Source organism: Gavialis gangeticus, unplaced genomic scaffold (assembly GCF_001723915.1).
Source record: "Gavialis gangeticus isolate Ggan-Ray unplaced genomic scaffold, GavGan_comp1, whole genome shotgun sequence".
NCBI lineage: Eukaryota > Metazoa > Chordata > Crocodylia > Gavialidae > Gavialis > Gavialis gangeticus.
Genome location: NW_017729032.1, coordinates 234,391,292 through 234,405,656, shown reverse-complemented (window position 1 = coordinate 234,405,656; position 14,365 = coordinate 234,391,292). Strand labels below are relative to the sequence as shown.

General features: G+C 40.7%; 1 protein-coding gene across 2 annotated transcripts in view; it reads left to right on the top strand.

Annotated features, from left to right (window-relative positions):
* Positions 1–14,365, top strand: part of LOC109302861 (multidrug resistance-associated protein 1-like) — an 87,568-nt gene that overhangs the window by 65,487 nt on the left and 7,716 nt on the right. For both annotated transcript variants that reach the window (XM_019524764.1, XM_019524765.1), the window contains 8 exons: positions 452–512; positions 1,969–2,188; positions 2,756–2,910; positions 5,486–5,641; positions 7,755–7,954; positions 9,053–9,179; positions 13,162–13,263; positions 13,953–14,096. In XM_019524764.1, coding sequence (XP_019380309.1) covers positions 452–512; positions 1,969–2,188; positions 2,756–2,910; positions 5,486–5,641; positions 7,755–7,954; positions 9,053–9,179; positions 13,162–13,263; positions 13,953–14,096 — 1,165 coding nt within the window. The remainder of the gene's footprint in view (positions 1–451; positions 513–1,968; positions 2,189–2,755; positions 2,911–5,485; positions 5,642–7,754; positions 7,955–9,052; positions 9,180–13,161; positions 13,264–13,952; positions 14,097–14,365) is intronic.

The window sequence follows — 14,365 nt, the reverse complement described above, 5'->3', positions numbered from 1 at the left end:
TAGATCTGTCCCCAGCTTGTGCACTGAGGGCACATATCATGCTAGATTTTGGGTGAGATAGGAGGCAGACTTCTTGCATCACCTTGGCTCTCTTTCACACAAGTATCTAGGCTTTTGTTCTAAAATCTTTGGAATCCATGCTGCTCTCTAGCTAAACAGGTGGGGGGCTGGACTTGATGCTCTTCCAAGGTCCCTTCCAGCCCTAATGTCTATGAAATCTATGAAATAAACAGACTAATAGTACAGACACATTTAATTGTATGTTTGTACACTTAAAGCACTGTATTCTAGTTCCAGTGCCTGGCCACCCAGCTATTTTAACAATTATGAATTGCTTGGAAGATGAATTCACATTATTATTATTATCATCCATGTTTTTGTTGAAGATAATTGTGTTACCTTTTCTTGATTTATATGATGAGTAATATTTATTTAGCATTGTTGTTTCCAGTTCTTTCTTGGATCAAAAGAAAGCATTCCCAATGAAGAAAGAAACAGTTCCTACTGGCAGTGTAAGTACAAGGAAAAATACCTTTGAAACCCCTGACAGTATTTCACCTCCATCTAGTGCTAAAACTACAAGAAAGAATGACAACCTATTATTGCTGTCTTTTATTCTATTGGTTCAGTTCAGATGTATGCAGTGTATCTGAAGGCTTCAATCTTGATAACAACTACAAGTATCAGTGTGCTAGGTTTGGGATTTACTTTCTTTGTTTCTTTTCAGTTTCCTTTCAAAAAAATAATCTCTAAGAAGTTGCATTGAAATTCCCTACATTAAAAAGTTAATTATTAAAGTTCAAAGTTAGGAAATAGCAGAATTAAGATTGCCTCTTAAAAGCCATTAAGAGGGTAAGGAGTGTTGGGGGAAGTTGATATTCAGAGTGCCAAAATACTGGTTTTATGGATTTATAATTATCATATTTCACAATATAAAATCTGAAAAAGTACATCAAAATCCTTTAACATAAAGTAGGTTCAACTTTTAACAGTTTCTAGAGGTGTATCGGTCCAATATCAGATCAGCACCAATATAAAGAAAATCGACTGTATCGAAAAATCAGTCTGATGTGACTGATAATGTGGCAGATAAATGCCCTATGTATGAGCACAACTGCAGCGCAGCACATAGGCAGCGAGGAGCACAGCCCAGCAGCTTGGAGAGCTGCGTGTAGCTAGTAAGTCTGGTGTGGTGGAAGGGAACGGGGGTGGAGGGGGCAGATCAAAGCCCCCTCAGTGAGGGAGGGAGTGGGGCTGGGGCTGCACAGCTGGGGCAGAGCACGGGATGGAGCTGTGAGTAGCTCATTTTGGGGGGGCATGTGCCCCTGGTTCTGTGCAGGGCAGGCTGGAGCCGGGGCTGTGCAGGGCTCTTCCTGGCAGGGTCTGGGCTGGGTTGTACTCAGGGTGGGCAGTGGTGGTGCTGAGGGGGGGAGGGCTGTGGTCAATTTTGGGGTGGCTGCAGCCCTCCCCATAGCCCCCTCCCAGCACCGCCCGTGCCTGCAGCCCAGCCCAGCCCCTGCTGGGAAGAGCCCCGAGCAGCCCTGGTCCCAGCGCACAGCGGCAGCTGCCCCACCCCTCACAGATCTGGGGCACATGCCCCCCCCATGCCTCCCAGGGTGTGCGCAGCAGCAGGAGCTGGACCCCTTGTCCCTCCAGACAAACTGCAGCTCCGTTCCGTGCCCTGCCCCGCTCCACCCCAGCTGGGCAGCAATTGCCCCAGCCCCTGCCTCGCTCCCTCCTGCACCACAAGGGCCTTAATCTGTCCCTCCAAACCCCAACGCCCCTTCTACCACAACAAACTTACCAGCCAGACACTGCTCTTCAAGCTGCCAGGCTGCATATCAGAAGTCGGCTTGGTATCGGCCAATATGCCTCCTTAAAAATCGGCTATTGGTATCAACCCCCAAAATCTCTATTGGTGCACCCCTAACAGTTTCTATAAATAACTCCTGTTTCTCTTGTATTTAGACGGAAATGTCAATTATTTTGAAATATCTGCAAGCCTTTGGGTGGCTCTGGATATGGTTAAGCCTGGCTGCTTATTTAGGTCAAAATGCATTGGCCATAGGACAAAATCTGTGGCTTAGTACCTGGACAGCAGAAGTAGAACAAATGAATGACTTGTCAGAATGGAAACAGTTACGAGACAATAAACTCGGCATCTATGGTCTTCTGGGACTAATACAAGGTAAGGTTAAGCATACATGTTCATTATATTTTCTCTGTATTTTCAAAGTCTAGTTGCCTGAGTGTTTTTATAGCTTAGTAAGCCTACAGTCAGTATTGCAACTTGTAAGATAATGACAGACAACAGTGGCCATATTTTATAATGGGGAGTGCACATTAGACTAAAGACTTCTAATGCAAATTAAATGCAAAGTAAGTGAAGGATTGAAAAGACAAAATGGAAGAAAAAAATATACTAACTACTACCAGTGTGACTGTTCTTGGAACTAAGCACTGTTGTAGCAAGGAATTGTTATTTTATTGGTGGTATGGACTGTCCGTTTCCATGAATGGTGATATCACAGCTAGGGTTAATATGAAAGCTACATATATGTGAACAGAAGAATAGACTTCCCTTTGAAGTTGAATTAGTAAGATTAACACACTGGGAATAAATGCTTGGATGAAAACAAGCATTACAGTGAATGTGCCAGCCTGAAGTTTGATCTTCTGGCAAGGAGACCAAAACTTACTGATAAACAAAAAAAAAAACAAACAACCCTGAGACTCTTTTTTATTTATTCTCAAGGTCTCCTAGTATGTTATGGTGCATATGTGATCACCCGGGGATCTCTTTCTGCCTCTCGAGTATTGCATCATCAGATGTTAGACAGTGTACTGCACCTTCCACTCCAGTACTTTGAAACTAATCCAGTAGGTCAAATCATCAACAGATTCACAAAGGTAAAGAAAAGAAACAAATTAAAGATGTTTCCCATTTTTGAAAGCATAATAGAGAACTGCACCTTTAACTCCATGTAAGGATTTTAAAAATAGAGTAATTAGAAGCAATACCAGATACTAAACTACTGTTCCATGTTGAAAGAAGTCTGAAAAATGATATAGAATATGTTTCTGTCAGGCCGAGGCTCTTTAAAATTTTGCAGATAGCTGTGATCATTAGTTATTCAAGGCACATGCAGCTCTCTTAAAACCTGGAGTTTATCAACAAGAATTTAAATTTATCCTGATTTTTAAACAATTAGAATTCTGTAGGCCATAATACATTTTTTTTTTGTTTTTTGTTTTTTTACATATAAAAGATCACAGACAACTATGCCAAAAGGACACTAAGGTGACACACTCAAGTTCTCGAAAGTTATAGTGGGATGTATATTTGGTAGCCATTTTTGATCTGAGACAAAAAGAAATGCAAAAATCTAGAACTCTTGGTTCAGATATGTTACCATTTATTAAATGGTATTATTAAAGTATTTATTAAAGTTAAATCTTTTTCTGCAAGCTTTCAGGCTCACATGCCCCTTATCAAGCTCAGGGAAAGTTAAAGATGGTAAAAAAAAGACCCCATATGTAGGAAATAAACTTCATTTTTGCTAAAGCTGCAAATCTGTCCCTCTGGGTCCATAAGAGTGTCTTTGTGAGGTGCTCTTTGTTTTGCAGATCAAGCAGGATTCCTTCCCTGTTGGTGTCAGGTGACAAGCAGAGAGGGATAGACATTTTTGCAAAAGAGTTAGACTGTTTTTCTTAACGAACCAACACCTCATTCAGCAAGTAGTCCTTGGCTGGAGAACACACCCGGACAGAAATGTGGCCTTGCAGAGGTCACCAGCAGTTCTTATGTGTTGGTCTCTGGCAGAAGCTACATCCATTGAGGCACTGAGTGTCTGGACTCAGTCTGGCCTTTGGATTAGGTCTAAGTGGTCTAAAGTGAGGATGGTAGGTCTTGGGCAGGCTCCATTCCTCCATACTCTTGCCTAGTTATATGCATAGAAGTTCTTGGTGACTAGACCCCTTACACATATGCCATGATCCAAAAGATTGATGGTTGCCTACTACATATAACAAGAATGCTCCCCATTCCTGAATACAGACAGTGCACTAGTACAGATTTTTATTATTTGATTTTAAAAAGTGAAGTCTAATAGCCTATTGTGTGTACTAGACCTAAAGAAAATGCATTATATCTGAAAACAAACAGAATTACCAACTATTTAGATTTGGCTGCTTCTTTCTGAGCGATAACATGAATAAGCAGCTAAGACTTGAATCTGCTTTCTTGTAATGCGGGTTCTGTATCTAGCTTGTGTAACCCCTCAGTGGGTTATGAAGCCTTTATTAGTAGTAAGGATTGTTCAAAGGTGTGGAAATTAACAGGCATACATGAAAAAGTAGAGAGAGAAACTCCTTATCTACTGGTTCTCAGCCTAGTAAGCCTTTCCTAGGGTAAATAGTAGGCCTGGGCAAAGTAGAAAGTATTTGCTTTGTATTTGGTGATTTGGAGGGATAGCAATTTGATCTGGCGATTTGAATCACTGTCCCAATTTAATTTGGCTAAATTGGAACCCGAAGTTAATCGGCCTCAAATCTTATTCAGCCATAGACTATACAGGCAGGCAGTGTCGGCAAGAGCAGCTAGGAGAGCAGTCAGACAAGCCCCAGTTTGAGCTGGCAGCCCTGGGAGAAGCTGTGGCTCATCTGGCTGCTCCCCTGGCTGAGGCAGGAAGTGCTGGCAGTCCTGGGAGAAGCCGCAGGGGCAGGGGGAATGATCAGAGAGCTGAGGAATCAAACTGGGGACTGCAGGGAATCCCCTGTTCGTTGCCCCAGCCCCTGGTCATTCCCCGCAGCTACCAGTACAATCCCCCAGCCCTCGTGGCTTCTCCTGGGGCTGCCAGCACTGCCTGCCTTGCCCTGGTGGGGAGGTGCAGGCAGATGAGCTGCAGCTTCTCCCAGGGCTGCTGGCTCAAGCAGGGCTCATCTGGCTGCTCCTGCCAGCACTGCAGTGCTTGCCTGTACAGTCTATGGCCGAATCTCTGAAACGATTTGGAGGCTTCCAGTTCGATTCAGAGATATTAATGGGTCTCCCGATTTATTTTGGATTCTGAGATTCAGCTGCCGAATCTCCTCCAAATCAAATTGGCTACCGAAGCTTTGCACAGCCCTAGTAAGTAGTTCTTTAGAGAGAGGTAGTAAGCTGTTTTAGTCTGATGTCAGGTATAAGACAGCAGAGTGGTATGTTGGAGACTAACTCATTCAGAAATGTATAAGCTTTCACAGGTAGCACCTTTCACAGAATACATCAAAGTATCTTTGCCTTCGTTTCAAATGGTTCAGTTTGTTGGGATAGCTAGGCATCTGGCAAGAAGCTGCTAGCAAACTTTACTGAGCAAAATTCATAAGAGCGTATTAAGATATTTTAGTTGTTTAATTTCCTTTGCCAAGGACACTTCCTAGAGAAAGATTTGTAACCAATTTGGGTGAGGAGATAGTAAAATTATTTTGTGCATGTGTAACATCACAGGACATGTTTATGGTGGATGTGCGCTTTCATTACTACTTACGGACCTGGTTAAACTGTACACTAGATGTTCTTGGGACCATCCTAGTCATCACATCTGCTTCACCCCTCTTCATATTGATAGTTATACCCCTTGGATACTTATACTTTACTATCCAAGTAAGTAGATTAATTTATTAACAAGAAATAACACTGTGTTCCATATTATTTAGGAATGGGGGTTGTGTCTATGCTTAACATTAAAAATAATAATAATCCGGGGTGGGTGTGTAAGTTATGCTTAAAAAAATACCCAGACCTCTTCTTCTCAATGGGTTAATGTACACATGAGCTTTACTGCAGAGTTCACTAATTAGCTCAGTAGTAAGGCATCACTGCCTATGCTTGCACTGGTATTAGGGCACAGTAAACTAATTAACTCTGCCATAAAATGGTATTGTCAGGGGCAGTACAGTCTTACAGCAGAATAATTAACTGCGCTAAAATGCACATTTAGACAGTGACCAGGCAGGGGCCAGACTCCTGGCTGCCAACTAGCCACACAGCTCTGTAGGTTCTGCACCCTCGTGCCCCAGCTGACCCCTCCACTGTCCAATGCAACCACCTAGAGGCCGGGACCCCACCATAACCCCTGCCAGCCCGGACCTGCTCTGCCATAGCTCAAATTGCTGTTGTCCCAAGCACGTGTGTAGATGCTGCACCTGGGAGCAACTGACTGGCTCAAACAGCTCTGGAGTTTGTTTTTCCTTCATTTCATGTGTAGATGCAGTCAGTGAGCCTTTTCGTTGCTAAATAATCAAGTGTTTTAGGGGGAAGAAGATAATTAATATGTAATACCTTACAAACACAAGTGGTATTCCATCATGCCAAAAAAAAAAAAATGAACAACTTTTAAACTGGTACTAAAATGCATCTTAGGCTTCACACCAGTATCCAAAGCTTCTGCCTATGTTGATTTGAACCCATGTTGAATTTTCTTACGCAATACTTCTTTGTAGGTTACTTCTTTCCCTATTCCAGCTTTTATTTGCTTATACAAGATATAAGATTATTGTAGACCCTCTCATTATGGACATGTAGATTGAAATGGGAATACGGTTTTTATCTCATGTGAGCTATTGACAGAGTGATATGTTACCATAGGCATAGATTAGCTTTCACTTGTACAGGGTAAGAGCAGAACAGCTACTACAATGGCACTTTCTGCAGGAGAGCTGGGGTAAAATAAAGCCCTGCCCCTTTTTACCTTGCAGTACATAACTTATGATAATTTGTTAAAGAAAGAATGAGTCGTGGAACATGGGTAAACAAGAACAATCATGAAAAAAATTTAAGCAGGGTGTGTGCTGCTTTGAAACAACATGGGTAGCAATTCACAGCAAGAGCCTTGAATTACTGCAGGTGATAGTCATGAATATCAGTTAGAGTATGGAAGAATAGAAATCTAAAAAACTACCACAAAATGAACCAGTAACTTAATGTTTAAGAAAACCTATCCTTTTATCCGCTGTTTCCCTTGCTCTACTCCAGGGTCAGTTCATGCTACATACTCTCACCATTTATTTTATGATAATTGACATACAGTTCAGAGCAGGAAAAAATTTTAGCAGTAATATGGTTGAGGGGCACAAAGTGATTGGCTATAGTCTAAAGTCAAGGAATTTAGAACTGACATCATTATATTAATGTAAAATTAAACTTGAAACTATATGTGAACAAAATATGGGAAATAACAATTCAGCAGCTTTCCCAGCAAAAAAAGTTGTCTGTCTCTGTGCGTTTTAAAACATGAATGATTGGAAATTATATTATTTGTATCATTAGCCCTCCCAGAAATGTACATACACACTTATGTTGCAACAGGCGTGTTCTTAACTCAGGTCGACTAACCTATATGAATAAAAGTACCAGTAAGAGTAAATTTAGATACCAGTTTGGGTTTTCAGTTCATGTTCACGCCTAAAGGGAAGCTTGTGATTAAACTTGAGCTGCTAACCTGAACTAGTATTAGGTTACTTTTTCGCTGCTATTTTAATCTGAGCTATTTAGATTAGACTAAGTTGAAAATAGACCTTTTCCACCTCTTTACCTCCTCCCTAGTGTAGATGTATCCTAAGACAGACATTGTTCTCCTCTGAATTAAAACTCTGTTGGCTATCACTTGTTTATAAATTAATATTTATATGATTTTCAACTCTGTCTTATTCCTGATGTTTGAAGACTGTGTGAAAGAAGTTTGAAGACTTTTTTTTGCCTGTGTTTGTTCCGTCAGAGATACTACATAGCTAGTTCACGACAAATTCGTCGGTTAGCTGGAGCATCTCATTCCCCTGTTATCTCCCACTTCAGTGAAACTCTCTTGGGGGCGCCTACAATCCGAGCATTTGGACATGAGGAAAGATTCGTTAGACAGAATAAAGATGTGGTAAATGAGAACGTGGTTTACTTCTACAACAATGTCATCTCAAATAGGTACTGTATAAACAGTCTGAAACTTATTGCACATTTTGAACCAAAAACCTGCCCAGGGTGGAATCAATAGCCACATAAAATTTTAATTCAAATGGAAGTAGAATCATTGTGAAAAGGAAAAAAAAACCTAGTAAGTTTAAGTACTATACTTATCCAGCATTTTTGATTGCCGATTTCAGAATTTGCATCAAGTTACATCCTACACAATGTGCCATGATTAAATTACTTTATGGAAATAATTGTGTATCATCTAGGACAAGAATATTTCACAACAGTAAAGCCCATTAATAGCTATTGGATTTTAAGAGCATTTTAAGTTGTGACTAATTTTTCTTTATGTGACTTTATAAAAGGATGTTTAGAAAATGTATATTTCATAAGTATTGCACTTAAAAGTTATTCCATGCAAAGAGATCATTTGTTAAAGCTGAATTTTAGACAAGGCTGTTTCATGTTGCTTGAATGCATCAGCTGCATTTGGTTAAAACAGGTAGATGTTCTCCAAATTACTGAGAACAAGAGTCAGATAAGTTGATGGTGAGTGTTGGAAGATCCTGTACCTACTAATTAGAAATGAGAAATGCATTCCAGGTAAAAAAAAATTATAAACTGAGTAAAGTACTTTTTTTGTATGTTACTCTGAGAACATTAAGAGTGAAATCCTGGCCCTATGGGGAAGTTATTGGGAATTTTATTCCACCTCCAGCAAACTGTCATGTACAGATCCAAGCGGGAATGCTTAGTTCTGAAGGAGTAAAAGAGGCCTAAAGTTAGTAAACTATAAAACAGAGCTATACTGGGAAGTCAGCTCCCATCTTTTTCACATCAATAGGGAGTTGTGTAACTTAGAGAAAGGAGCCCTAGACTGGAATTCAGGAGAACTAGGGCAGTTCTAGGTCAGTTCCTCTGTGCCTCAGTTTTCCTGTCCCTAAAATGGGAAGGACGGTACTACTCTCTTTGGAAAGCACATCAAGATCTACTTTTGAAAAATGGAAAAAACAGTGAACTAATTGTTTTATCATCATCATCATCCCAGAATAAAAACATTTAGCAAGTAATTCATCATTTTAATTGTTTTTCTGGCTACAATTACTGCAGGTGGTTGGCTGTCAGGCTTGAATTTCTAGGAAACTTGATGGTTTTCTTTGCTGCGTTGTTTGCAGTGATGGCTGGAAGTACAGTGAGCTCCTCTGTAGTGGGTCTGTCAATATCTTATGCACTTAACGTAAGTAATAATACAGTTTTACCCTAATTCCATCGTATGTGAAATCTTAAAAATTTTAATACAGCAGAATTTAATAGGCCAAGTTCTATACAATTACAACTGTTTTACTTTAAATCTCACTGATGTGACAGAGCCAATCTTATTCTTACTATTATATGCTTTCCTTTAAATTTCTGTTAATTCTTTAAATGCAGGGAGTACTCATAATTCATGTTTTATAAGGTTTAATATTAATGGTTATTGTTTAAATATAGTATTTAAAAAAAAGTGTTACTATACGGTTTATTTTTAGCATTTTATCAGATTGGAAAAGGATAGTCTAGTCAGTCTCATATCTATATAAATATTCACTTAGTGGCACACTTACATAATGCTGCAGCATTTAGGATGCAGACATTTCAAAGGGGAAATGTTAGTTTAAAAGCATTATGTTTTAATATTAAACTATTTAATAAAGATGGTTTTCTTAAACCTAGGTTTCTGAAAAGTAATACAACTTAGGCCATATTTGATGTAGATTTAATGAGATGGACTAAGTCTGCATTGATTAATGACTAGAGACAATAAAAACTTAATTAAAGAGACTTTTAAAAACGCAAGATGTGTGTATAATATACCTACACTAATATAAGCACTTCATGGCTTGGTCCTACTTCCTGCTTATTAGTTGCATCATCACAGTGTCCAGGGACCCTTGTTACTGACCAAGACATCATTGTGCCAGGTGCTGTACAAACAAAACAAAATAGCTGACAAAAGCCCACAAGCTTAGGGAAAGAAGAAGAACACACGCACAAGCCAAACTGGTATAGAAGTATTTTGTCTCACCTTTAAATAGACACAGTTTCAAGACAGAGACTGCAGGAAAGCTAACTCACTCACTCTGTCAGTTTTGTTAAGTTTAATTTTTACTTCTTACAAGTAGGGTGTTCTTACTTAGGTCTTGCTGTCCTGCTCAGGGTCATACTGGTCATAAGATTTGGTATCAGGAAGGAATCCTTCCCTTACATCTGACTGACCTGAATTATGATGGGTTTTCCTTTCCTCCATACCATGGGGCACAATCCTTTCCCAGGATCTTTTGAACACAAATTAACCAATTACTTCTCGAGTTTTGCAGTGCTAGGACATTGATACTGTTCTCATATCCCTTTCTTTTACCTGTGGCACATCATGGGGCGCAGACATAAGTATCAATTAAACTATTCCAAGAATGTCACAGATTGGGAAGCAATTCACAGTTGTCCCTGGACAGAGATGTATACTGGTAAGGGTCTAAAAAAGATACAGCCATCACCTTTTAGAGATTGCACTGCTGTCAAAACACCAGCCGAGGGCAATAGAGTACCTAGACCATCATGTCATCCATGTGTCAGTGCCTGGAGTTTCCCCAGGATTCCCCTAGAGGGGGAGGAAGACCTGGATTGCCTGAATTCCCAGAAAGAGGAAGGTGTTATTGTTTGCAGTTGCAGTTTTCTGTTCCCTTTTCTCAAAAACATTTAAGTTAAAAAAACTGGCTAGGTTTAATAAAGACCATTGTTACGCTTTACTAAAATCCATGCGGCTGACTGGGCGTACACAGATGTGAGTGTGGGCAGGGAGTTGGGGGACAGGAATAGCCTGGAGGGGAAATGGACCCTGGTTCATTTAAAGTGAAAATGTAGCTGAGGCGTTGCCAGGGTGCTGGGCGGGAGCAGCTGTTTGACCCTCTGCTTGTGGTGCATTGGAGACTGGTTGTGATAGGGGCTTCCCAAGAGCTCCGCCTTTTTTGTTTTTGTAAGACTTGCTTTAGAAAGCATTTTGAAAATTTCACTTCTTTGTACAGACCCTGTGCTGCCCATCCCAGGCTCATTCAGGGGGTACCTGTGGAACCCAAGTTCTGTAGCAGAGAGGTAAAATAGCTTCCAGGGCAGAGGCTCAAGAAGCCAGGGGGTTGTTGATAGGTCCTGAAATACCCTGCCTCCTGGACACTACAAGCAAGGTGTCCAGCCCCCCCTGCCCAAACCCGAGAAGCCCTCCACTCCCACTGCCCCTTGTCCCAAATGAGCCCAAGATCAGCAGCACAGGGTCCTGCAGGGAAAAGAAACTGACAAAACACTTTCCAGTTCAAGTCTTGCAAAAAGGAAAAAAAAAAATTCTAGGGGGTTCCCAGAGCACCACAAGCAGGGGTCACACATCCCGCCCAGCAACTCCTCCACTCTTACCCCGCCTCCCCAGATGACCCTGGGACCCAGCAGCTGCAAAGTCCGTAACAGGAAGGGAACATGAACAAAATAGCTTTCAGGGCAGGTGTTGAAAAGCCACAGAGTTCTTGGGGCAGCCCCAGGAACCGTTAGCAGGACTTCACACAAGCACTTGGCTACCCATTCCCTGCCTAGGAGCCCTAGCAAGCAAGTGAAACTGCCACAAAATTGTCCACTTCTTCACCCCTGTGGACTGTGGCCTTGGTAACCACTAGAGTCCTGGCTGTATTCTAGACCAGACCCTTGAATGGATGCATTTTGTAGGGCTGGTGGGGAGGCAGGGCATGGTAGTCAGGAGCAGCACCGTTTGGGATACCTGGAGGACTGACCAGCCACTAGACATAGAATGCTGTGTCATCATCTAACATTGAGCTCTTTCCCAGAGAACCAGACCAAAATAGTGCTAGATTTCCTCGTGTGCTTTTGAAATGTTCCAGGAAGGTTAAATAGCATGCTTAGAGTCTAGGGGTGCCAGTAAACGTACCAGGAGGTTGCTGCGACAGTCATAACAGCACATTGGAACAGACTCAATTAATCGAGTCTGCTGGAACATGCTATTTAGCGTGCTCCAGCCAGCCTCTGGGCCCCTTGTATCAGTGTCCTCACACTTCAAAATGGAAGAAGGGTCACTTTAAGTAAAGCTCATTGAACAAGCTTTAATTAAAGGGCCCCCATAACTATTTTGATGTGTGGGGATGCTGATACATGAGATGCTGTGATGTTTTAATTAAAGCGGTGCATGTGTGTGATTCCCGCCCCTCCCCCCGCAACTCCCTTGAAGCACATCTAAAAACACCCTTCAGTTTTAAAGTATGTGTAGAACCTTTAAGTGTTATGTCTGTCCATACCCCATAGGGTGTTTTAGATATTACTCCTTGTGATTGTGGTTAAGGGTTTGAAGTGACAATTTTGGGGATTCCTTTGGTTAATAGTTACCTGTGAACATCCCTATGATGTTCCACCCCTATGTTTCTAGGGGACTCAGAATGTCTTGGACCAACTTCAATAGCTTATTTGTGCTGCATAGAAAAGCATGTCATTTTACAGCCACCATGTGGCAACCTTGAGGCTCAAACAAAATTAGTGTCTACTATAACAGACTGGACTCAATAGCACTAGTACCAGCAAAAAAAAAAAAAAAAAAAAAATTCTTCACACTGGATGATAGAAGTGTTTTGGCAGGCATTGTGGTGCATTGCAGCTGCTTTGTTCTTTCGTTAGAATCTTTGGCTACAAAACTTGCATAATTTATCCAGATAGGACTGCCTCAGTACACAGGGTATACCATGTACAGACAGCCCAGGGGTGCATGAAGCCACACATTCTCCTTCTGCAGTAGACCAGAGAAAGGGAACATTAATTGAGAAAAGGATTACAGTCAGGACATGCTGTGCCCTATACTAGTTCTGAGCTATTTTTTCAGCATCTTGTAACAGTTAGCAGCTGACAACTTAGAGTAGCCATCAGGCTATTCGACTGCATGTTCTAGATAGAAGTACTCAGAGAAACACCATGGATAAACGTAGTACAAGTGGAAGCTTAAAGCCAGGTTTGCATACCAGCCCTTGATTTGTGCTTTGTATCATCCAGGACTATCTAAGCTTCTGACGTGTATCTTGATGCTCCCTATGATAAAGTTCTTGCATTCCTAAATTTCTAGGTGTACTATATTTCATTTTAGCAAAGCCAAGAATCTTTAACGTTCTGTAGTATGATTTTTTCTTTACATTGGTCCCTAGATAACTCAAAGTCTGAATTTTTGGGTCCGTAAAGCATGTGAAATTGAAACCAATGGAGTTTCCATTGAAAGAATTTGTGACTATGCAAAAATGAACAAAGAGGTGAGCATTTTAAACAGAGAAATTGAAGTTTAATAGAGAACTGAACAGAAGTCAATTACTGTTCTCTATTTATGATTGTTTACCTTGTCTTTGAACAGTTTCTTATGCTTTGTTTCATTTAAAGTATTTGGCACTGGCTATACAAAGTTGCAGGTAAAAAGGTCCAGACTACATCCTACTGACAGTAGTGGGTGCATAAAAAGTAACCTATTTATAGCCATTCCTTTATTTTTCTGATCAACCCCCCTGTTTCCTCTGTATAGTCCCCCTACTTCACCTTTACAGAATTTGTTTTACCCCAATAACATAAGGGAAAAAATAGTTGTGGCTAAAGATGTCAGTGTGCTTCAAATCTCAGGCCTGTGAACTGGGGAGATACTACAGTGTAGCACTCAAACAGTTAACCTTGCTCTCCAAGTGAGCACATACAATCTCTGAATTCAAGGACCCCGTTCCTGAGGAAAAATTAATCTGCATATACTAATGCATTTTTAACGGACAATCAAAATAACCACCTGGGTGACTCATTTCTCAATTCATTAGACTGCAACTGAATCATAACATGGCTGTTCATATTGTTAAAATTTTAACCTGTTTGCATACATTTTTGAAGTGGCTTGTAAAAATGTAAATCCTGCCCACTGAAATATTGTAAATATTGCCCACTGAAATGTTGATTTTAATTTCAGGCCCCCTGGTTAACATCTAAAAGGCCACCTGTGGGATGGCCCAGTAAAGGAATAATAGAGTTCATTAATTATCAAGCCCGGTACAGAACAGATCTTGGTTTAGCACTGCAGGATATCTCCTTTCAAACACGGAGTCAAGAGAAGGTACTGTAAATGATATAAAATAATACAAAATAGATGGATTTTCCCCTTAACTTTCTGCATTCAGTAGACTGTAGAATCCTAGTTTTCTGGCGACAAACTCTTCCAATGTAACATGACAGCCAGTATGTACATTTTCCTGAATGGGGGAAGTGTATTAACTGGTAATGACTTCAAAGGAAAGGGCAATGGAAAGAAAAAATTTAAAAAAGCAAATGTGTGTGGAAGAGCTTTGAAATGACCAGGAAAAAAAAAAAAAAAAAAAAAAAAAA